The sequence below is a fragment of the Vicia villosa genome, linkage group LG5, assembly GCF_029867415.1.
Source record: "Vicia villosa cultivar HV-30 ecotype Madison, WI linkage group LG5, Vvil1.0, whole genome shotgun sequence".
Classification (NCBI taxonomy): Eukaryota; Viridiplantae; Streptophyta; class Magnoliopsida; order Fabales; family Fabaceae; genus Vicia; species Vicia villosa.
In genome coordinates, this window is record NC_081184.1 from 75,663,242 (window position 1) to 75,689,270 (window position 26,029).

General features: G+C 38.0%; 2 protein-coding genes and 1 non-coding gene across 3 annotated transcripts; 2 read left to right on the forward strand and 1 right to left on the reverse strand.

Moving 5' to 3' along the window:
- Nucleotides 1-3,954: 3,954 nt before the first annotated feature.
- LOC131608311 (small nucleolar RNA R71) lies at nucleotides 3,955-4,061 on the reverse strand. Its single transcript, XR_009285578.1, has one exon. It is a non-coding gene; the product is annotated as a small nucleolar RNA R71 (small nucleolar RNA).
- Nucleotides 4,062-5,052: 991 nt separating this feature from the next.
- Nucleotides 5,053-5,733, forward strand: LOC131607243 (uncharacterized; the record flags this gene model as incomplete). The annotated part of the gene is made up of 2 exons (XM_058879262.1): nucleotides 5,053-5,193; nucleotides 5,239-5,733. Coding segments are annotated over 2 exons (636 nt in total), but the record flags the coding sequence as incomplete, so codon positions are not given.
- A 19,414-nt stretch (nucleotides 5,734-25,147) lies between these two features.
- LOC131604854 (secreted RxLR effector protein 161-like) lies at nucleotides 25,148-25,816 on the forward strand. Its single transcript, XM_058877269.1, has 2 exons — nucleotides 25,148-25,252; nucleotides 25,322-25,816. The coding sequence occupies exons 1-2, from the start codon at nucleotides 25,148-25,150 to the stop codon at nucleotides 25,814-25,816; spliced, it is 600 nt and encodes a 199-aa protein (XP_058733252.1).
- Nucleotides 25,817-26,029: the final 213 nt, after the last annotated feature.

Consider the following 26,029-nt stretch of genomic DNA (forward strand, 5'->3'; position numbering starts at 1 on the left):
GAATTAATCATTTCGCTATCACTCATTTTAAAACTGTGTCTTTACTCTACTTTTGTTTTGTGATATTCAAACCCCTGCTAAGCTGTAAACCTTTTGAGGGAGGATGACGAAAATGATATCGCAACCTCGTACAGTATGCTTTTGAATGGACTATGCTGATGATGTACAGGCATTGTTTCAATTCCTAAATAGTGGAGATATAAGGATATTAATCCTCATCAACCCCTTTGAGCCTGAAGTAGAAGTTTTCTTTCTCGTACAGATTAAAACCTTGATCTTAACCTGGGACAGGGTAGTTACTCAGTTAACTCAATTATAATAGATGTTGTTTACACAAATAATGATGGGTTTCCGCAACCATTAAGTCAGGAAGTCAACATCTATCAAAAGAAAAAAGCTGTTAAGTCAAAACCTATGAAGGAGACTTATCAAAAATTGAAGCATCACGCTAACTGTAATCTCAAAATAAACAGTTCAGGCAAAAGTTAGAGATAACAAAGTCAAAAAAAGGATGTCGCTAAAAATCCTTGACAAAAGAAAATGCTACAAAAAAGGATAACTGCCTGTCCAAATAAACTTCCGGTGCTCTAACTATCATCAAATGTCAATGTTACAACTTCAAGCTTTGCTAGGACTTAAACGCAAAGTTAACTGAGCATAGGATCGAAGAACATCACGAAGATTGGGATGGGTACAAATAAACTTTGAGCCATTATCCTTTGTTTCTTAATCTATGAACTAAGCCAAGTTACAACCCTTGAAAGTCCTAACTGAAGCATGGTTAGTTCGAAAGCATATTGTCACCAAAAGGTATCCTGACTCCTTAAGGTTTTCCATAAATGCTGAGTTGATATCACGTTCTTACGAATATCACGCTTTTACAACTTTTGTTTTAACGTTTTTTTAAAAAAAATCAAGACACACGTATGCATTGCATCTCATGAATCCATTATTAGACATATTCTGCTACATAATTTCAAATGTTAGCATCAGAAAGAATCTACTCAGGGTACGACTAATGACTAAAAGTCATCCCGACAGACGAAACCACTTCAGCAACAATATCTCTTACACCTGACTCAGTTCATTAGAAGTCAATGAATACAAGGGGCATGACATGCTTTGTCCAAACAATCTGGGGCAATCAGGTCAACATTCAAAGAATCTCTCAAGAATACCAAACAATCAGGGGAAGGTACCCAAGTTGGTCTGAAGCTACTTCCCGTTCAGTCAGGGGCATCATCCTAAGTTTATGAGTACTAGGGGCATGTCACCCATAATACACACCCCGAAGGTCCTCACGAGGCAAATCTCTTCAAATTCCCTACTAGCTGGGGCAAAGCTATGCAAAGCCTGTTTGACACTTCGACCAATACTCATTGGTGTGCCCCAATCAATACAAGTCCATGAACGACAGTTACTATAACCACCGGGGGCAACATTCAAGGCATCCATGTCTTCCCACAGAGCCGGTTTCACAAGTTAATATCCCCACAGGGTAAACCTCGAAATGATATCTACAAATATTCTCGTCCCAATAGAGACTTAGATCCTTAACGGAGTTTACATCTTCGACACTGCTAGTTCTCCGATACTTTTCTTTTCTCCAAACAAGATTATTCACCTTTCTTATGCCTAGTCAGGGTACATTAGGATCAATCATTCAAATTTCTTTCATCCCTAAGCAGAAATCATAAATCCCCAGTTGTATATCTTCAAGACAAGATCAGGCATCAGAATCATAATGATATGGAGATTTATTTTCTCCATCAAGAAGAAATCATTAACACACTCCAAACGACATAAGTCGTATTCATGCATCATATATCATATACATATCCATACATTACATGTAGCGTCTCATAATAAATTCATGAAAAACATATGAATTTATCATTGAGAAACTCATCACATAATACATGCATCATGACATTGCATAAGGACTAACTTTACCTTTTTTAGGTGCAAGCAAAGGAACAATATCTCTAATTTTCAAAGATCTAATTCGGTAACTACGAACGGTGCTGACACGATCAACATTCCAAGATCTAATTCTATCATCACGAATGGTGCAGACACGATCATCTTTCCAAGATCTAATTCAGTTACTATGAACGGTGCTAATGATGACACGATTTTATATCGTATATTTAGCCTGAAATCCATAGATATTTATAGCATTTTCCGTTTATTATGTTGATTTATTATGATATTACGCGAGTTTTCGCTTTGTTTCAGGTTTTACGCTCTTATTATGACTATTTGTGAAAAGGAGAAGAAATGGAGCTAAAACGACCACTATTTATGCCTAAAAGATGAGAAATAGGTGCTGAAGTGAAAAGGAGGTGCAAATAAGACCAAAAATGTGCAAAGCTAATGACCCAGCCCATGAAGGATAAATTGTGCGTGACCCAAATCACACAAGCAAGTGGAGACGCACGTCTCCAACGTTCTTCTGCCACGTCACCAAGAGGAGACGCCCGTCTCCAACCACTCCTAGATTCTCTCCACTTGAGACGCACGTCTCAAGTCGTGTGCTGAGTCTCCCTAAAGAAGTGGAGACGCACGTCTCCAAGTCCCAGTCTGAGAAGTCCCTATTTTCACGCATTCCAACTGCAAAGGCTCGCCTATAAATAAAGCCAGCCACTTCACTTCAATTTGTCCGATTTCCTGCTAACGAAGTGCTGCCGAAATTGTACCGTGCATTATATTTTCTACCTTCCTTTAATTCAAACAGTTATTTTCTCACAATGATTTCTACACCGGAAATTGTTGTGAACCTTTTATAAATCTAGCCTTACGTTATATTTATCGCCTTTTTATTTTCCTTGTTTTATTTTCCGTCTGTTTAAATTCCGAAGAACGATCCAGCCAACCTGTGGTGGAAGTTCAGTACTCGAAGATTCAGTTTCAATTTATTTAATTCAGGTTTAATATTTACTGCCTTTATTTATATATTTATTTGCATGATATATTATATGCCAATTAACATGCCTTTTATTATAAGCCAAATTAATTCATGCATGCTTAACTGTATTAATATGTCTGGCTAAATTACTAAGGTATCGGTATGTAAAGTAAGTTAACCGTAGGGATCCTAAATAAATTGGCTTAATTATGTTTTATTAAATATCACTTGTTTTTGGTTTGTATGTCTAATTTAATTAGTAAGTCTTAAAATCAATAGAGCGAAAGTTTGAGATCTTAAGACGGTCAAAGGTTAAAATCAATAGAGCGAAAGTTTGAGATCTTTAACTGGATAGTAGACATAGGACATTAGTTTTAAGGATGGCGAAAGCGTATTAAAACTAATTAGAACTTATTTATTTTCAAAAATTGTTTTTACACCCGAGCGGGATGGCGAAAGCGTACGTTAGGGATATTAGCATGTTCCGAGTCAACAGAGCGAAAGCTTGAGATTAGGAGATTTAAATAGATAACAACTTCATAAAACAGGCATTTTATTAATTACGTTGTTTCCAAAAAGCTTTTCTAAAATCTAATGGGATGGCGAAAGCGTACATTAGGATTAGGATAGTAATCTAAATCAACAGAGCGAAAGTTTGAGACGAGGATTTTTACCCAATTGAATTAGTAAAGATTTTTAATTAAATTATGCAAAAGCCAATGGACCTTCGGATCACCTTAAGTTAAACGAAATACATGCTGATATCTGTCTTTTATTATATTCTTTATTTCTCACAATCACTTTCCCTTAGAAACAATCGAAATATTAGTAGCCCTAGCTTTACATAGTAACCTTAGATAACGGTAGATCGATTCATAGTCCCTGTGGATTCGATATCTTTTAAAACTACACGACACGACTGTGCACTTGCAGTCATCAGATTAATAGACACGTGGCTTCAATCCTTGCCTTCTAATTCCATAACTACATGGGACGAATTGAAGAGAGTATTCTTAGCGAGATACTTTCCGCCTAGCAAAACTGCTATGCTCAGAGGTCAAATCAATGGATTTACCCAGAAAGATAATGAATCACTCTTCGAAGCTTGGGAACGTTACAAGGACATGCTTAGACTATGCCCTCATCATGGACTCGAACCATGGCTGATCATCCATACTTTCTATGGTGGTCTCTTATATAACACTAAAATGACTATAGATGCCGCTGCTGGCGGAGCATTAATGGACAAACTCCATGATGAAGCATACAACCTCATAGAGAACATGGCACAAAACCATTACCAATAGGGTGGAGAACGAGCCGCTCTAGAGAAAGCCCAAACCAAAGGAGGAATGTACGAAATAAGTGGTATAGACCGCGTTAACGCTAAAGTAGACGCTTTAACTCAAAAGATCGAGAACTTAACCATCACTCCTTCAGCCACCGCTGCCGCTGTAACACCTAACTGCGAGATTTGTGTATTGACTGGACACGCAGTTGCCGAATGTCAACTCTTGACTGGATTCCCATCTGATCAAGTAAACTATGCTCAAGGAAACCCTTACTCTAACACGTACAACCCTGGATGGAAAAACCACCCGAACTTTTCTTATAAAAACAACAATGCGTTGTACGCGCCTGGACAAGCACCTGATGTGCCACCTGGCTACCAAAAAGCGCCTGTAGCTGCTCAAAACACCCCTAGGAAGTCAAACCTAGAAATCATGATGGAGAACTTTATAGCTTCCCAACAACAAACCAATAAGGACTTCCTAAATCAAAACATCCACAATAGCGAGCAACTAAAACAACTATCGAACAAAGTAGATGCCTTAGCTACGCATAACAAAATGTTAGAAACTCAAATCTCACAAGTAGCTCAACAACAAGCACCTACTGCCGCCCCTGCTGGCACGTTTCCTGCTCAACCACTACCTAATCCTATAGGACATGCGAACGCGATAACACTACGAAGTGGAACGAATTACGATGGACCCATTGATCCTAGAACTCAAAACACATCCATGTCACAACAAGAGCCAAAGGAAACCCAAAAGACATCAACCGATGATCAAACCGCTAAGGCCAATGAGAGCAACAACAAAGTGGAACCTGAAAAAGAGAAACCTTACGTTCCACCACCACCTTATAAACCACCAATTCCTTACCCTCAGAGATTAGCTAAATCAAAAACCGAAGCGCAATTTAAAAGATTTGTAGAACTTCTGAAACAATTAAACATAACCATACCGTTTACAGAAGCCATAACTGAAATGCCTTCATACGCTAAATTCCTAAAAGAAATCCTATCAAACAAAAAGAAACTCGAGGATAACGAAACTGTAACGCTTACCGCTGAATGTAGCGCTATCATCCAAAATAACATGCCTCCAAAACTGAAAGATCCTGGTAGTTTCTCTATACCCTGCATAATAGGAAAAACCATCATAGAGAAAGCCCTGTGCGATTTAGGAGCCAGTGTTAGTTTGATGCCTCTTTCAACCTGTAAGAAACTAAATCTGGGTGAGCTTAAAGCAACGAGAATGTCTCTTCAATTAGCTGACCGTTCAGTCAAATACCCTGTAGGAATATTAGAAAATATCCCTGTTCGTGTAGGTCAATTCTACATCCCAACTGATTTCATCATTATGGATATCCAAGAAGATTCTAACATCCCGATCATATTAGGAAGACCCTTCTTAGCAACCGCTGGTGCAATCATAGATGTCAAGCGAGGAAAGCTTACTTTCGAAGTAGGAGAAGAGAAAATAGAATTTATACTCTCCCAATTCCTAAAAGCACCCTCTATAATTGACACATGCTGCTCTACCGACATAATCGACGAGTGTGTTAATGAAATAAAATCCGAACCAAATAAGGAAACCGAGATCCTAAAAATTCCTATACCGCCAATCTTTGAAGATGACAACTGGCGTGGGGAATATCAAGATGACCATCTGAGTGAATGTCTAGCCTTAACTCATGATCCTATACCTGGACCGAAGAAACCTGCTATAGAACTCAAAACACTGCCTACCGATCTTAGATACGAATTCCTAGACGAAGAATGTAACCGACCAGTTATAGTTAACGCTGACTTAGGACAAACCGAGACTGTAAAATTACTTACTGTCCTGAGAAAATACCCAACCGCTTTAGGATATAACATATCAGATTTGAAAGGAATAAGTCCTTCCCTCTGTATGCACCGCATTATGCTCGAAGACGATTGTAAAACCTCTAGAGAACATCAAAGCCGAATAAATCCTATTATGAGCGATGTGGTTAAAAAGGAAATCCAAAAACTGCTAGAATCCGGAATAATATATCCTATATCCGATAGTAAATGGGTTAGCCCTGTTCATGTCGTACCAAAGAAAGGAGGAGTTACTGTAATCACTAACGCAAAAGGCGAATCTGTAGCGCAACGTACCCAAACTGGATGGAGAATGTGCATTGACTATAGGAAGCTAAACAAAGCTACCCGAAAAGACCATTTCCCTTTACCTTTCATAGATCAAATGCTCGAACGCCTAGCTAAACACTCACATTTCTGTTATCTGGATGGATACTCCGGATTTTTCCAAATTCCTATCCACCCTGACGACCAAGAGAAGACCACATTTACCTGTCCTTATGGTACATTCGCTTATAGACGAATGCCCTTTGGGCTTTGCAATGCACCCGCGACCTTCCAAAGATGCATGATGGCAATATTTGCCGACTTCCTAGATGGAATAATGGAGGTCTTTATGGACGACTTCTCTGTCTGTGGAGGAAGTTTTGAAACATGTTTAGAGAACCTTGAATTGGTACTTAAACGATGCGTAAGCGTAAACCTAGTCCTTAATTGGGAAAAGTGCCATTTCATGGTTCGACAAAGAATTGTACTTGGACACATCGTATCTGATAGAGGGATTGAAGTAGATAAAGCAAAAATTGAAATTATCGAAAACCTTCAACCTCCCAAAACTGTTTGAGAAATAAGAAGTTTTCTAGGACACGCTGGTTTTTACCGACGCTTCATTAAGGATTTCTCTAAAATAACCAAACCCTTAACTGAATTACTAATGAAAGACGCCGAATTCATTTTTACCGATAAATGCACTGAAGCATCTCATACGCTTAAACGAGCATTAATCTCTGCGCCAATTATGCAACCTCCCGACTGGAATGAGCCTTTCGAAATAATGTGTGACGCTAGTGATTATGCTGTAGGAGCCGTTCTAGGGCAAAGAAAAGATAAGAAACTACATGTCATATACTATGCGAGTAGAACCCTAGACGAAGCTCAAATGAATTACGCCACGACAGAAAAAGAATTACTAGCTGTCGTATTCGCATTAGACAAGTTCCGTTCTTACCTGGTAGGAGCCAAAATAATCATATACACTGACCACGCTGCCATTAGGTACCTCCTAACCAAAAAGGACGCCAAACCGAGACTTTTGAGATGGATCCTGTTACTACAAGAGTTCGACCTGGAAATTAAAGATAAAAAGGGAACTGAAAATGTCGTAGCAGATCACCTCTCTCGATTGGAAAATCTAAAACCCGAACAAGTACCAATTGACGATGATTTCCCTTATGAAAGACTCATCGCTAAGTTAGAAGCCAATGAATTCGAACCATACCATCCAAACGCTGAAACCAACAAATTAGCAGAAATAGCTTTGGCCCGCTCTGACACACCTTGGTATGCAGATTTCGTAAACTACCTAGCTGCTGGTGTGCTTCCTCCTGATCTAAGTTACCAACAGAAGAAGAAATTCTTCCATGACCTAAAACATTACTATTGGGACGATCCACTCCTGTTCAAAAGAGGCCCCGATGGAATCTTTAGACGTTGTGTACCCGAGGAAGAAATAGGAAGTATAATAACACACTGCCATTCTGCACCGTGTGGAGGACACCATAGCACATCTAGAACCTGCGCCAAAATCCTTCAATCTGGACTCTTCTGGCCCAACCTGTGGAAAGATGTTTATTTTGCTGTACTAAACTGTGATAGATGCCAACGAACCGGAAACATTTCGAGACGCGATGAAATGCCTCAAAAGGGCATTCTGGAAGTAGAAATATTTGACGTCTGGGGAATAGACTTTATGGGTCCGTTTCCGTCATCGTTTGGAAATCAATATATACTCGTAGCCGTCGATTACGTTTCAAAATGGATAGAAGCTATCGCTTCTCCTACAAACGATACACGAGTAGTTATCAAACTCTTCAAAAACGTCATCTTTCCTAGGTTCGGTGTGCCTAGACTGGTAATTAGCGATGGTGGTTCCCATTTCATTTCAAGAATACTTGAGAAACTCCTTCAAAAATATGGAGTAAATCATCGAATAGCTACACCATACCATCCACAAACAAGCGGACAAGTAGAAGTATCTAACCGCGAAATAAAACAAATATTGGAGAAAACTGTCGCTATATCTAGAAAAGATTGGTCAACCAAGCTAAATGAAGCTTTATGGGCTTATAGAATAGCTTTCAAAACTCCAATAGGAACTACCCCATTCAAACTAGTTTATGGAAAATCATGCCACCTCCCGGTAGAGTTAGAACATAAAGCCTATTGGGCCATTAAGAACTTAAACCTAAACTACACTGCCGCTGGTGAGAAACGACTTCTAGACATAAACGAATTAGAAGAACTTAGACAAGACGCTTATGAAAACGCCAAAATCTATAAAGAGAGAACGAAAAAATGGCACGACAAGCGTATATCTAGGAAAAAATTTAGCATAGGCGATAAAGTACTTTTGTTTAATTCTAGACTAAAATTATTTCCTGGGAAGTTGCGATCTAGATGGTCTGGCCGTTTCGAAATAACTAACATATTTCCGAGTGGAGCGATTGAAATCAAAGGAGAAACCGTCGAACCTTTTGTCGTAAATGGGCAACGTCTTAAGTATTACCATCATCTCGAACACGATGAAAACATCGAACTTTTTAAACTTGACGAGCTGCCCGCTCATTCGAAAAAATAGTTTTCTATTTTTAAAATAGTCGAGCTTACGACATAAAACAAAGCGCTTGGTGGGAGACAACCCACATTTATTTACTCTTTAATTTTATTTTTATTTTTATTTCTAACCTTTTATTTTCATTTAAATAATCTATTCTATTTTTAATTATTTTTATTTTAATCATTTTTACATTTTTTTCCTTCATTTTATAATAACTACTATAATTATAACTGCTATCTTAATTCGAGAAAATATTCCTTTTTTTTTATAATTATATTTATTATTATAATTTGTTACATTTTTACATTATTTTTATTTTTATTTTTCTTCCTTTTAAATCAACACTAACCTAGTTCTAACATAATCTTAATATTTTCAACTTCTAGGTTTTTCTTAACTACTAACTAAGATGCAAGAAGTCGATAATATGGAAGTTGTGTTCCGTGGTAGAGGACAAGAAGCAAGATTTGATAAGCTGGCTGAAAGACAAATGGATTTGACTTGCTACCCTCACCAACAGACTATGGTAAGACTTGGTATCGAAGAAAGCGTTCTACACCTGCTAAACCAAATTGGTTGGACTGGTTCTCACCTGTTCCGCAAGTTTAGTACCTACCGGAAGCTCACTCTGGAATTCTTGAGCTCCCTGACCTATCTTCCTAACTGTGGACAAGGACTGAGAAAAGGAGTCATTCTCTTTAGACTCTTTGGTATGGAATTTAATTTTTGCATCCGAGATTTTGCTGAAATACTAGAGCTACCTCATGGATCAGATGCATACACCCGAGTAGCTGAAGACAGCCTTGCGTACTGGGAGTTGGAACGATATTGGGGCAAGATCACTGGAAACGACAACCCTGAAGAGAACGAATTCCAATCTGAGAACATCCATAACCCCGCTTTCAGATACTTCCATAAGATCATTGCTCACTACATCTTTGGTAAACCCGGTAATGTCACTGAAGTTTCTAGAGAAGAGTTATTCATCATGTTCTGCTCCTCTCAGAATCGCCCGGTCTATGCCATCGCATTCATGCTAACAAACTTCGAGCGCATCACGCAAGACGAAGTTTCACCTATTAGGATCGGCGGATTTGTCACTATGATTGCTAATGCTATAGGAATGAGAGTACCTTTGCTTAGATTGACACCTCTTGGTTCCCACAATTCTATGGACATTCACTTCTGCTTTAACCGAGGTATCATCGGTAACCTTGGACCTGATCAGTTTGATTTACTCATTGATAACAAAGTATTGGATCAGTTCACCATACCGAGTCCAAGGACGAGTGTGCACAACCCTGCTAACTGGCTTTACTATGGTCAGATTCCTGAGAGAGAACCCTCACCTGAAACCCCTCAAGCTTATGAACATTTTGATGAGGAAATGCACGTATCAGAATCTGAGCCTGACACTCCTCCTGGATACTATGACCCTAATCCTGAAGATGAACCCATTCCTGATTATGAACCTCTTTCTGAAGATGAACCTATACCCGAGTATGAGCCTGAGACTCCTTCTGAAGATTCTGCTGATGATTACACTGTTGATATGACTGATGTCGAGCTCGAGGCACAACAACCCGCTGCATCCACCGCATCGGTGAATCAAAGAATGCCTAATCTGAACACGCACGAGCAAGCCATCACTGCACTACAACAAGATGTACAACATGTGCGCAACGAGCTACACACTTTGCAAATGCATTTCTTCGATTTCATCGACACCGTAAATGCTCAGTTCGACGAAGTTTTCAAACACATTTATTCTAATGTGCACAACAATAGACGTGGCTAGATGTTACCGTTTAGATTATTAGATTTTATTTCTAGTTTTAGTAATTTCCAATTCCTAGTTTAGAATTTAATTTTCTACATTTTTACATTCTGTTTCTGTCTACATTCAATACCAGTTTTTAATTCGAAATGCACTATTTTATTCATTACTGCTGCTGTGTTATAATATTCTGCTGTCTGACTGCTATATATTTATGAATGCATATAACTCACTCAGTCTGGTATTTAGCTGTTTATAGTAACATCACATGTCCCATCTGTGCTATTCTCATAATTTTGTATCTGTCAGCACGTGACTACAGCACCACATGCGAAATGGGCATGTCCCTAGGCTAGGAGACGCACGTCTCCACCTCTGTGGGACCAGCCTCTGCATGCAAAGGACAGGAGACGCCCGTCTCCATACTCTGTTCCCCAGCAGACTGACTGCCTGAGACGCGCGTCCCTCAAGGCCAGCAGTCTGCGTTTGACCACGCAGAGGCATCTTTATTCCCTTTTGAATTTTGAATTTGAATTTCAAAATTCATCATTCAATCTTCTTCATTCTCCCCATTATTTCTTCCATTTAAACACCATTAACCTCATTGTTCCCCCATCATTCACCTCTTAACTCTTCATCATTTCCCATTCTTCTATTCCATTCAAACTTCAAACACCACCATAATTCCATTTTATTTCTACATTAACCACACCATTTTCAAACCTCACTATAAAACCACACCACCACCACTCTTCTTCTTCACAACCTCCAAACCATTTTCTACTCTTCTACTCTCCATACTAATTTTCTTTTCAAACTCATCATGCCTCCACGTTCAATCATCCGTAGTGTGCGTCCAGAGAGGCCACCTCCTAACCTTGCAAATACTATCTTTCGAGAGGATGACAACGATGCTCAAAGAACCAAATACCTTGCATTCTATGAACGTTCGGTTGTTCCCACAAAATTTGTGAACATCGAATGTCTAGAAACTCTGGGTCTCATTGATGGTGTCACCCGTTTACTAACTAAATCTAGCCTACACCATCTTTGTACCGAACCCGTACCAACTTATGAGCCGCTCGTCTTGGAGTTCTTGAGTTCTTTCAACTACGACACTCCTTCTGATCAACCACTCTCAACCGGTAGCATCCAATTTCGGATGTTCAACCGTGAATATACTCTGGATCAAGATGTCGTGGCTACGTACTTGCATTTTAATAATGCACCAAATGCTCTCCGCACAATTTTTCAAGAACTCAATGGTCGTTCATGGGAACAACATGCTTTCGACCTCTGGTTTAATCTCACTGGCGAAGTACCTACTGGTTGGAGGGCTCTACATGCTTCTCACATTCAAAACCCCGCTATACGTTATTTTCAGCGTGTTTTGGGGCATACTATTTTTGCGAGATCCAACAACCATAAGGTAAATCAGCATGGATTATTTTTCCTTTATTGTGCGCTAAACAACCTCCGTTTCAATGCCGCACCGTTTATGCTCCAACACATCCAAAGCTGCGTTAACGCCCCTGCTACAAACCCCTTTCTGTTTGGCGGTATTATTACTTCCTTGGCATGTGCCTTAGGTCTTGGTGATGAGCTCCTTTCACTCTCTCATCTCATGATGCCTGCTCAATCACTCGACCTCACTTATTGCCGTGACTCCCACTTGGTTTCACCCCGCCATGATGGCCGATACACTTTGGTCGTCAACAAAGTTCTGATTCCTTATGTCGTCCTTCCATGCCCTGAAAGAATCAACATCCGTTATGTTCAGCGTTGGAGGCTTATTGAAGACAATCCTCACGATAACCAACCAGAACATCCTAATGAACCTATGGATGCAAATGAAGAAGAACTCAACCAAGGGCAAGTTGATGTCAACCAACCTCCTCAAAACAACCCTCCGCCTATCACTCTTGATGCCATGTATGCTGCAATTCTACGCCAAGATCAACTCGTTCAAGCTATGTAGACAAATCAAACTGAAACAATAAGGCTCATTCGAGAGATGCAACAAGAGCACCGTGACTATGCTATTAGGAACGAAGGTCAATACACTGAAATTGCTACATATTTGCATGATCTTAACATTCGTGTAAATGACTCTCCTCCTGATAGACGTCGCCGTGTTCGTACAAGAGGCGCAAGCAGTTCTCGCAACCGCAACACTGAGGAGTAGTTCTCATGCATTGAGGATACTGCATCTTTTAAGTCTGGGGGAGTCGTATTACTTGCCTTAGCTTTATTTCCTTTTAGTTTATTTCCCTTCCTTGTAATGTTTTTTCTAATTCAATAAAGAATACTTATGGAATTTCAAGTCTTATATGTATAATTCCGTAGTTATTACAATTTCTTCCATTTTCTTGAGCCATAAAAAATTTTTGCTCCTTAACGATAAACGCAAACCCCACACGTTTGAGAAATACGAAGCTACTCAAACACTCAACGCATAGAAATTGAATCAAGTCAATATCCTTATTGTCCCAACACTCTAAAACCCCCAAGTATGCGTAACCGATTTGAATACCCTTTATACCGAAACCATCGACTTTAATTTTTGAAGTAACCCTTAGTAGTTTATTCTAGCAGTCGGCACCGTCTTAGATACAAACTACGCAGAGAGTCGATGAATATAAGTGTATGATCCTCATAATAATAATTATGTGCTTAACCGTAACAAGAAATGTGCCTACTAAGTAAGGTGATCCTCACAAGATCATTTAACCTAACGGTCGCAAATCTCAAATACAAGAGAATTTAAAAACTCATTGTTGATTGGTTCAGAAGTCATCTGGTACTAAACTTGGTAGGAAGGACTATTGTCCGATTCCCCACAATCTACAAATGAGCGCTAAGGAGTATACCACATAATTGTGCCAGAACTCCATAAGAAGGATCATAGTCACTAACCGACTACTCTGCTATGTGCGTGTCAAGATAAAGGGCTTAATGTGATTGCGCGCGAATGAAAAGGGTAAAACATGATGACGAGTCAAGATCAAGCTATAATGGCATGATTCGGATTGGTATGCATGTTGGGAGTTGTCTAGTGTCGCTACTATAAGTTTATTGCTTGGATCTGCAACATTATTTTCAAACAAAAACATTATGTAGCTGAGTATGACCGAACGGCGTGGTGGAAACGTATTTCATTTCGCTGTCCTCCTATCTTTACCTTATTATTTTGCTTGAGGACAAGCAAAGGTTCAAGTCTGGGGGAATTTGATGACACGATTTTATATCGTATATTTAGCCTGAAATCCATAGATATTTATAGCATTTTCCGTTTATTATGTTGATTTATTATGATATTACGCGAGTTTTCGCTTTGTTTCAGGTTTTACGCTCTTATTATGACTATTTGTGAAAAGGAGAAGAAATGGAGCTAAAACGACCACTATTTATGCCTAAAAGATGAAAAATAGGTGCTGAAGTGAAAAGGAGGTGCAAATAAGACCCAAAATGTGCAAAGCTAGTGACCCATCCCATGAAGGATAAATTCTGCGTGGCCCAAATCACACAAGCAAGTGGAGACGCACGTCTCCAATGTTCTTCTGCCACATCACCAAGAGGAGACGCCCGTCTCCAACCACTCCTAGATTCTCTCCACTTGAGACGCACGTCTCAAGTCGTGTGCTGAGTCTCCCTAAAGAAGTGGAGACGCACGTCTCCAAGTCCCAGTCTGAGAAGTCCCTACTTTCACGCATTCCAACTGCAAAGGCTCGCCTATAAATAAAGCCAGCCACTTCACTTCAATCTGTCCGATTTCCTGCTAACGAAGTGCTGCCGAAATTGTACCGTGCATTATATTTTCTGCCTTCCTTTAATTCAAACAGTTATTTTCTCACAACGATTTCTACACCGGAAATTGTTGTGAACCTTTTATAAATCTAGCCTTACGTTAGATTTATCGCCTTTTTATTTTCCTTGTTTTATTTTCCGTCCGTTTAAATTCCGAAGAACGATCCAGCCAACCTGTGGTGGAAGTTCAGTACTCGAAGATTCAGTTTCAATTTATTTAATTCAGGTTTAATATTTACTGCCTTTATTTATATATTTATTTGCATGATATATTATATGCAAATTAACATGCCTTTTATTATAAGCCAAATTAATTCATGCATGCTTAACTGTATTAATATGTCTGGCTAAATTACTAAGGTATCGGTATGTAAAGTAAGTTAACCGTAGGGATCCGAAATAAATTGGCTTAATTATGTTTTATTAAATATCACTTGTTTTTGGTTTGTATGTCTAATTTAATTAGTAAGTCTTAAAATCAATAGAGCGAAAGTTTGAGATCTTAAGACGGTCAAAGGTTAAAATCAATAGAGCGAAAGTTTGAGATCTTTAACTGGATAGTAGACATAGGACATTAGTTTTAAGGATGGCGAAAGCGTATTAAAACTAATTAGAACTTATTTATTTTCAAAAATTGTTTTTACACCCGAGCGGGATGGCGAAAGCGTATGTTAGGGATATTAGCATGTTCCGAGTCAACAGAGCGAAAGTTTGAGATTAGGAGATTTAAATAGATAACAACTTCATAAAACATGCATTTTATTAATTACGTTGTTTCCAAAAAGCTTTTCTAAAATCTAATGGGATGGCGAAAGCGTACATTAGGATTAGGATAGTAATCTAAATCAACAGAGCGAAAGTTTGAGACGAGGATTTTTACCCAATTGAATTAGTAAAGATTTTTAATTAAATTATGCAAAAGCCAATGGACCTTCGGATCACCTTAAGTTAAACGAAATACATGCTGATATCTGTCTTTTATTATATTCTTTATTTCTCACAATCACTTTCCCTTAGGAACAATCGAAATATTAGTAGCCCTAGCTTTACATAGTAACCTTAGATAACGGTAGATCGATTCATAGTCCCTGTGGATTCGATATCTTTTAAAACTACACGACACGACTGTGCACTTGCAGTCATCAGATTAATAGACACGTAAAGTCGCGATCAGCTAACACGATCAACATTCAAAGATCTAATTCTATCATCACGAACGATGTAGACACGATCATCTTTCCAAGATCTAATTCAGTTACTACGAACGGTGCTGACACGATCAACATTCAAATATCTAATTCTATCATCACGAAACGGTGTAGACACGATCATCTTTCCAATATCTAATTCATTTACTACGAACAGTGCTGACACGATAAACATTCAAAGATCTTATTTTATCATCACGAACGGTGTAGACACGATCATCTTTCCAAGATCTAATTCAGTGTTGACACGACCAACATACAAAGATCTAATTCTATCATCACGAACGGTGTAGACACGATCATCCTTCAAAGAAAGAGGCAGATACAATCAATATGAAAGTTAATCCTGACACTCATCAATACATCGGATCCAGTATAATGTACGACTCATCCTAAGTATGTCCCTTTTTATATAGCCTAATGTACGGCCATTCCTAACCACCAGCGTACGACTTGTTCTGATCCTTATCTTATCTCCAAAAAATAGATGGAATCTTTAAGCCCATCTCTAACAATCACCTCTCAATACTTTGAGCTCAGATACAGTCTAACGTACGACTCATTCTGACTCTCATATTATCAAAACCAGATGGCATCTTTAAGCTCATTTCTGAGAATACCTTGCCGACACCTGGATGGCATCTCTAAGCCCATATCCGACAATACTTTTCCTGGATGGAATCTTTAAGCCCATCTCCGAAAATTCCATGCATCATCAAGGGCAAATTTCTTGGTATTCTAGTGTTCAATCCTCTTCCACCTTCGGATTCCGACAGACACGCATGCCAATCTACATCCTCAAGTTTAAGAAGATTGAACAGGGGCAGCTGTCATACCCCAAAATTTTCCCATCATATTTTGGCTCACATGACTCTTAACTGCTCAAGACTGTGCAAGAATTGGGCACATTTACCTATCTCCTAAGCAATCAACCCACAACTAGGGTTTTGCTTCTTTCAAGGTAAAATCAGGTTCTGATACCTCAAGTGGACTTCATGGCTTCTCATATGCCTCAAAGAATCCTCACCTCAATTTTCAAGCTTTGATTCATAAGATTGCTCAGTCAATGGGTCAAATGATCAACAATCGACTGATTTGACCTAAAAGTCAACTATGGTCAACATACAGTCATAATTCCCGATTTTTGGTCAATATCAATATTTTGAAGTAACATTCATCATTTGATCAAGTGTTGATCATGATTAATCAAGGAAAGCTTAGAAATCATCAAAACTTGAAGTTGCTAAATTAGGGTTTCTAGGAGAAAGTCAACTCAACTTTGACTAGCCATAACTCTCTCATACTTCATCATAAATTCCCCAACCAAAGCTTATTCTCAAGGAAATTCAATTCTATACAACTTTGATGTTGGGCCCAAAGTCAAGAAATGTACCATTTGAGAGATATGAGCCAAAACATTACAGGTCCTTCTAGAAGCTCCTGAAAAGCAATTTTTTGTCTGGAGCTATATCTTCAAGATAAAATCCTCAAATGCAAAATATGTTTGAAAGTGGCTAATAAAGGACATCTCAGGCTTTCCAAAAAGTCCTAGAACATCTTTATAGGATAAATATTAAGAAGGTTATGGATTGCTAAAGTTGGGCAATTTTGTGAGAATGCATGAAATGCAAAGTAGTGAATCTTGTCGTTTTGGACTCATGGGCCTAAAATGTGGTTTTGAATCATGACCCTAAGCATGTCCACGACTTCTAAGCCTAATCACATGCTCTCCTTTTATTTATTTTATTTATTTTTGGATTTAATTAATTTGAATTTAATTTTAATTAAAATAAATAATGAAAAATCAAAGATTTTGTGTTAAGCTTATTTTGTGATCAAATATTAAGAATATACTCATAATATTTGATTGAAAATTCGTGGGGATTGGAGAATAGATTGGACCAAATTAGTAAGATTTGCATCAAATTTCCATCAAGACATTCTCATATTTCCAAGTCATCAATCCCATGATTTCCTTCCAATATTTCAACCCTAAAATCATTCCCTATATATACTCTATATATTCAGAAGCAAGGGAACTGAAAAAGAAGGTCAGAAAACCCTAGCAAAAACCTCAAAAAATTTCAAGAAAAGCATGTTTTCATTTTAGGGTTTGCATCCACTCACAAAGACAAATAACCTTTCAATCCTCTTCTTGGGACAACATAAGGTAAGTTTGAAGTAATATACAGGTGCCATGACGTGTAAAGCATGCATAGCAATTTCTCATATTTACACATGTTCTTGTCTTTTCATATCTCCCTAATTATCATTTTTTACTGAGATTTAATGATGTGTTTGAGTTCTTTATGAAGTTTAGAGAGGGAATGTTTCATTGGAATGGAGTTATCAGGTCTTAAACGCCCCCGACCATTGTTAGGGCACAAGTGAAGTGTGTAGTCGTTTTCATGGATGTAGTGGCTTTCGGTCCAAAGTGACCCCATATTCGTGATCAGGAGCCTGATTTCATACGATCTGGGCATTTATCTGGTTTGGCTAACACCTTTTTATTGAGCTTCTAACATTTTCCAGAATCGATACAAAAAGCGCAGCAAAATTTGCAAGTAATTCCCCAGGAAAATCCGCATGTGCGGAGGGTGAAGATGATGAATAGGGACGGTGACTCATTGACCCACGCACATGATTCTCATTGGCCCATCAACAGATAGTCTCTCTCTCCAAATATGATTCGTTGGTCAGCGTGAAAGGACCCCACTTCTGAATTATTTGTTGACTTTGCTGAATTCCACGCGCGTTATTATTTGTTTAACATTTTGTATTCATTTAACAAATAAATTGTGCAGCATACTTGGCAACAATGTTTGGTGGTGAGCGCAAGGGTATGGGTTCGAACCCTACTCTTGACGCTTAATTTTAACAAGAGTTTTTTTGTCACATTGTCCCAGATCACACGCTGCATCCCCATGCGAGTTCATGATACACCTTCGCGCTCTTACCATTGGATCTTCAGTGAGAACTAGTCTAAAGGATCAGAAGCTCGTTCCCACTGTGAGTCCTCAATGGAACAGCAACACCAGGTCCCAGCACCCTCTTTTCCTTATTTTCTCTATTTTTTTTCTTAATTTATTTTTATTTTTTAACCTTTTTCAAATAAACACTTTTCCAATTAAACCAACCATTTATCAATTAAGTTAGGATTAGCAAATAGCTTTATTTTAATTTATTTTCTTAATTAAGTTATTAGATTAATTTAATCATTAGATTAATTTAATTATTAGATTAATTTAGGTTAACTAATTTAATTAATTAACGAATTTGATTTGATTAGATAATTAGGTTTAATTTTTATGTTAAATTAATTAGATAATTAGGATTCGTACCTAATTTTTCTTAAACATTTAATTTAGTTTAAAATTAGGATTTAGTTTAATAATTAAATTAATTTAGGTTCATCTAATTTCCTTAACCCTGATTTTTCTTCCACCGCGATTCTCTTCTCATCTCAAAACTCTTGAATGTCGCATGATGTTTAAATTCTGTCTTTTATTTAAATTACTCATTTATCGATTTATTAAATTTCTAGAAACTATGTATAGGTTGCAAGGTTTTTGATGTAATAGTTAATTAGGCTTTTATTTCCTCGCACTTAATTTCCGCATCTCCCCGACAGGTTTTTATTGTAATCCCCCTCCCCAAAGCCATGTAATAGCGTAGAACATTTACTTTCCGCACTTTATTTTCCCATCAATATATTAACTGCGTGGTTAGTAAAGTAGGGAGTGACAACAATTAATCGAATCTAGTTCACGTAATGCAAGATAAATATCTGAATTGAATTCACATGATTGTTGCACGCACACACCTTTAAGGTAATCCCTCTTATGTTGCCTTTCGATCAAAATAGTCAAGTCCCTCAAGCGTAAGGATACCTTAGCATATGCTGCCTACGAATTCAAATCATCATAGTCCCTCCGATAAAAGATCATAGTCCCTTCGAGTTACCTACGATCAAAATGATCACGTCCCTCGATGTTGCCTCGGTAAATGATGATCGTCCCTTCGAATGCTAAGGTATCCTTACTGGTTGCCTACAAATGATTACTCATATCCTTTCCTAAAGACTTTCTGCCTTTCTTATGGTATGGATAGACTTATGGCAAACGATGACCCTCGATGAACCGATCATATCCAATGAATGGACTACCTACCCTCCTTATGATATGGATAACCCCTTCAAACGAAAGACTTAAAGAACAAGAAATACAAACTTAGGGTAGGTAGCTCTTAACTGCTTGCTCACAAATTCAAATCAAACTTTCAAATGCTTTTTACACCTCTTTCAAAACAATTTCCAAAAGGCTACACTTATTTACAAATTAAAGTCCTTATTCAAGAAAATCTTTACTAAACACACATGACACTTCTTTCAAACAATTCAAACAAACAAGTGAGCTAAGCAATTAAGAGCCCATGGATAACCATGGATACAAAGGGTGCTAACACCTTCCTTTTGTATAACTTACCCCCCGAACTCAATCTCTTTCAAAAAGCTCTTTCCTGTTCTTTTTGCGTTTCCAATTAGATAAAATAAAATCGGTGGCAACTCTTGCTATCCGCACATATTTTAAAAGTCAGTTCGCCCACCATTTTACACTCTTAGAGTAGGTATTGTTGATACCCAATTGGGTGAACAATTATTTATGTTCTTTAAAGTTTCTGCACAATACTATTATGCCTTGTCATTGTGTGTGTTTGGAAAATGTTGTCTCAACATCCTTTAGGAAATCTGTGATATGAACGCCACAATTTCAATTGGCATCAAAGAAGACATCATGCTCTGACTCTAGGTGAGATTCTCGGAAAATACTTGAAGATGTTTTCATGTTGGCTGCATTTGTGGTAAAACATACATGTTTGATATTGTGTTATGCATGCTGCATATGTGTTAAGCTAATACAGGTTCTGTAGTGAATGTCATGACCGATGCTATGACATTCCTGTGTGACAGCAAGAGCTGTTATAATTTAGTGACTGTGTTTCCTGATTTATCTTTATTAACAGTTTAGGAAACCTTTTATTGTGTGCTAAATATTTCGTCCAGAAGATCTTGCTGACAGCACATTCTGTAACAACCAAATGGCATGTAAATGAAGTTAACTTGGTTAACCCTAATTTGTTTCTAAAAAAGCCCAAGGCCCCGGAGCTGCATATAAAAAGTCTGCAATCCTAATATGACAGCTTGAAACGCAGAGAGAGCAGATTGTTAATTATGAAGAACCATAGTTCTGTAGCTGTCTCTTGTACTCCGAGCAATTGTCTTTGATGATTGCGTTGGAATTGGTTGTTTGTGTTAGTTGTCACTCTAAGCTTTTAAGCACGAGTGTGTGTCTCTTGATTGAAGCTTTTAAGCAGATCAAGGTGTGTTTTTGAAGTGTGTCTTCTCTCTATTTTTATGTAATGTTTATTTGTAATCACTATTGTGATTGGGGGAGAGTGAGTGGAGATACTCATGTCTAGAAATAGGTTGGAATTGCATTGGGTAGGTTTTAAGTGAGGAGTTGTAAACGGGGGAGTTTAACTCCGAATTAATTCTGCTTATATTGGATTCCCTCTCTGACTTGGTAGCCACCGGAGTAGGTTGTTGAACCGAACTGGGTAAAAAATTCTATGTGTTCTTTATTGTTTTTATGTTGTTCTGTTTTAATTATCTGTGCTGCATAATTATGGATGTCATAACATCCAGCAAGACATCGAGCGTGAGTAACTAGAATTTTCAATACTTTCTAGTAAAATGGACAAGGAAGGAGGAGGGTTATTGAATATACCATATATTCTTGATGGAACCAACTATGACTATTGGAAAGCTTGCATGGTGGCTTTCATTAAGTCCATAGAAGAAAAGGCCTGGTGCAAAGGTTGGAGTCCTCCTGAGGTTAAAGATAAGGACGTCAATGCTACAGTCAAGGAGGAGGTAGACTGGGATGATAAAGATGATACATAAGCCATGGGAAATTATAAAGCTTTAAATTCCATATTCAATGGAGTGGACAAGAACATCTTCAGACTGATCAGTGGTTGTACTGTTGCCAAAGATGCTTGGGAAATCCTAAAGACTACACATGAAAGAAACTCTAAGGTAAAGATGTCAAGACTTGAACTTCTTACCACTAAGCTTGAGAACTTAGGAATGAAAGAAGATGAGAGTACTCATGACTTTCACAAGAATGTTGTGGATATTGCCAATGCCTCTAGTGCACTTTGAGAGAAGATATTTGATGACAAACTGTTCAAAAAAATTCTCATATCTCTGCCTAAGAGGTTTGACATGAAGGTTACTGCTATTGAAGAAACCCGAGATATAACCACTATGAAAGTTGATGATCTTATGGGATCACTTCAAACCTTTGAGACGAGACTTGGCAAATAGTCTAAAAAGAAGAAGAGCTTAGCATTTGTGTCCAATGCTGAGAATTCAGATGACAAAGGTGAAGATCTTGTGCTACTCGGTAGACAAATCAATAAGGTGTTTAAAAAGATAGACTGGAAGTCGAGACCAAATGTCCAGAATAAGTCTCTTGACATCAGCAAAAATCAAGATGCTGATAAATAGTTCAAAACTGAAGAGCAGTTCTATCAAGGAAAAGGAGTCCAGTGTCATGAGTGTGGAGGATATGAACACATAAAAGTTGAATGTCTTACATATATCAAGAGGCAGAAAAAGGGGATAGCTATGTCATGTTCAGAAGATGAGTCTGAAAGTGACACTAAAACTGCCAAGCATGTCACTGCCTTATCTGGAGTGTGTGATGAAGAATCGGATTGTGAAGAGCTTACCTTTGAAGAACTTTCCAAAGCTTACAAGGAATTATGTCTCAAAAATATTAAAGTTGATCAATATGTTGAAGATCAGAAGAGGATTATTGCACAACTTCAGAATGAGAAGGTGAAGCAACTATCTATCCTCTCTGAACTCAAAGGAGAGGTTATATTGCTTAACTCAAAATTAAACAATATGACAATCTGTTAGAATGTTTAACAGTAGCTCCAATGTGCTAGATAAGATTCTTTAAATTGGGAAGAATGTAGGTAATAGCAAAGGCATTGATTATACTCATCAAGGAAAGGACAAAACTAAAGTGGAAGAAGTGAAGTTTGTTTCTGCTAGAGGAAAATAGAAAATGTCAGATCAAAGGCCTCAGCATCCTCAAAAACATCAGAAGAAGCTCTTTGAAAAGAAGAATCAAAGATGTTATTATTCTAGAAGCTTTGGGCACATAAAAGCCATTTGTTACAGGTTTCATGGATACCCCAAGACAGATATGCATCCCATAAAGGAATGAACCGGTGGTAAATCTAAGAAGTGGACTCCCAAGAAGGTTGTGACTGCACTTATAGCTCACACTTCTCTCAAAGCCTCTACTAAAAAACACTGGTATTTTGACAGTGGGTGTTATAAACACATGACCAATATGCAAAAGTTCTTAATAGATATCAAGCCTCATTCTAGCAGTTGTGTCACTTTTTTAGATGGATCAAAAGGTGAGATAAAAGGTGTTGGTAAGTTGGACCATGCAGGACAGCCAGGTCTTGACAATGTTTTTCTTGTTAAAGGGCTAGCTTCAAACTTCATTAGCATTATTCAACTTTGTGACCAAGGCCTCAAAGTTAACTTTAATAAGGCTGAATGTCTTGTAACAAATGAGGAAGGAGGGGTTATCATGAAGGAAACCATATCCAAAGATAACTGCTACCTATGGAGTCCTCAAGAAGCTTAATGCTTTTCAATTTGTTTGATGTCAAACAAGGATGAAAATAAGCTATGGCATTAAAATCTTTGACATCTCCGCTTGAAAAGTCTGAAAAAGGTCATATCCAGTGAAGTTGTCAGAGGTATTCCCAAATTAAAGATTAAGGAAGGAAGGATCTGTGGTGAATTCCAAATTAGGAAGCAGACAAGGATGTCCTATAAGAAGCTCCAACATCTTACTACCACATCAAAGGTTCTTGAGCTCCTACACATGAACTTAATGGGACCTATGCAGGTTAAAAGTTTGGGAGGAATATGCCTATGTGGTTGTTGATGACTTCTCAAGATTCACCTGGGTGAATTTTAACTGAGAGAAGTCTGATGTCTTTGAAGTTTTCAAAGAACTGCGTCAAAGGGTCCAAAGAAAGAAAATATGCAATATGGTCACAATCAGAAATGATCATGGAAAGGAGTTTGAGAACAACAAATTTGAAGAATTTTGTTCTGCTGAAGGGATTAGTCACGAGTTCTCAACAAAATGGGGTGGTGAAATGCAAAAATAGAATTATCCAAGAATGTGCAAGGGTCATGCTTCATGATAAGAAACTCCCATACTATTTCTAGGCCGAAGACATGAACATTTCATGTTATATCCACAACAGAATGAATATCAAATATGGAACCTCAGTTACTCTCTATGAATTGTGGAAAGGGAGGAAGTCAACTGTGAAATACTTCCATGTGTATGGGAGTAAATGCTACATTCTGTCTGATCGGGATCAAAGAAGGAAAATGGACCCTAAAAGTGACGAGGGAATATTTCTAGGGTACTCTATCAATAGTAGAGCATATAGAGTGTTCAACACAAGAACAAAGGTGATAATGGAGTCAATAAATATGGTGGTTGATGACTCACCAAAGGAAGATGATGTCACAGATGATGCTGGATCATTCTTCCCTATGGATAATTCTAAAAAATCTGCTCATGTTGAGAGTGTTGAAACATTCCCACTTCTGGATGTTACTATTGTTGAATCAAGTGCTAATACAGAATTTGCAGACACTGTGAAAGTTGATAAAGGATCCTTTATTAGGATTTAGAAAGATCATCCTAAGGAGCTAATCATAGGAGACCTAAATAAAGGGGTGACCACCAGGTCAAGACAATTGGTGTCAAACTCCTACTTTGTGTCAAAAGTTAAACCAAAGAATGTCAAGGAATCTTTAACTGATGAGTTATGGATTAATGCTATGCAAGAGGAGTTTGAGCAATTTAGAAGAAATGAGGTTTGGGACCTAGTACCAAGACCTGAAGCAACTAATGTCATTGGGACAAAATGGTTGTACAAGAACAAGTCAGATGAACAAGGTGTTGTTATCGAAAACAATGCCAGACTTGTTTCTCAAGGATACACTTAGATTGAAGGAGTGGACTTTGATGAAACCTTTCCTTTTGTAGCTCGTCTAGAGTCTATAAGGTTACTACATGGGGTGGCATGTATTTTGAAGTTCTAGCTGTTCCAAATGGATGTTAAAAGTGCCTTCCTAAATGGATACCTGAATGAAGAGGTGTATGTGGAATAACCTAAAGGCTTTCGTGATCCTACCTTTCCAGATCGTGTGTTCAAACTAAAGAAAGCTTTGTATGGTTTGAAATAAGCTCCTAGAGCTTTGTATGAAAGGTTGATTGAGTTTTTAGTTTTTCATGGAAATAAAAAGGGTGGAATTGATAAAACCCTCTTTGTCAAAGAAAAGGATAGAAAACTCATGGTAGCTCAGATATATGTGGATGACATTATCTTTGGCGGGATGTTAGATGAGATGGACCAAACTTTTGTCATGCAGATGCAATCTGAGTTTGAGATGAGCTTGGTTGGTGAACTAACCTACTTTCTTAGGTTATAAATCAAGCATATGGAAGACTCTATTTTTATTTGTTAGGAGAAATATGCAAAGAGTATTGTGAAGAAGTTTGGATTGGAAAATGCAAGCCACAAACTAAATCCTGCTCCTACACACTTCAAGCTAACCATGGATGAAAAAGGGGTTGGTATTGATCAAAGTTTGTATAGAAGTATGATTGGTAGCCTCCTCTACCTTACTGCAAGCAGACCAGACATTACTTTTGCTATTGGAGTATGTGCTAGGTATCAAGAAGAACCTAAAGTGATTCATCTCAATCAAGTCAAAAGGATTCTGAAGTATGTGAATGGTACGTACAACTATGGTATACTGTACTCACATAACTCAAACACTAAGTTATTGGGTTATTGTGATGCTGATTGGGATGGAAGTGTTGATGACAGAAAGAGTACCTCTGGTGGATGTTTCTTTCTAGGAAACAATTTCATGCTATGGTTCAGCAAGAAGCATAATTGTGTATGGCTTTCCACATCTGAAGCTGAGTATATAGCAGCGGATAGTAGTTTCTCTTAACTAGTGTGGATGAAGCAAATATTTTTTGAATACAATGTCACACAAGATGTTATGACATTGTTCTGCGAAAATTTGAGTTCTATCAACATCTCCAAGAATCCTATTCAACACAGTAGGACTAAGCATATTGACATCAGAAATCATTTCATTAGAGACCTTGTTAAAGACAAAGTCATAACTCTTGAGCATGTAAAAACGGAAAATCAGCTTGCT

Excerpts from the sequence above, each read along its gene's own strand:
- LOC131604854 (XM_058877269.1), top strand. The coding sequence starts at position 25,148 with ATGGTAGCTCAGATATATGTGGATGACATTATCTTTGGCGGGATGTTA. Across the intron at positions 25,253-25,321 it reads CTGAGTTTGAGATGAGCTTG|GAGAAATATGCAAAGAGTAT; the intron begins GTTGGTGAACTA and ends TTTATTTGTTAG.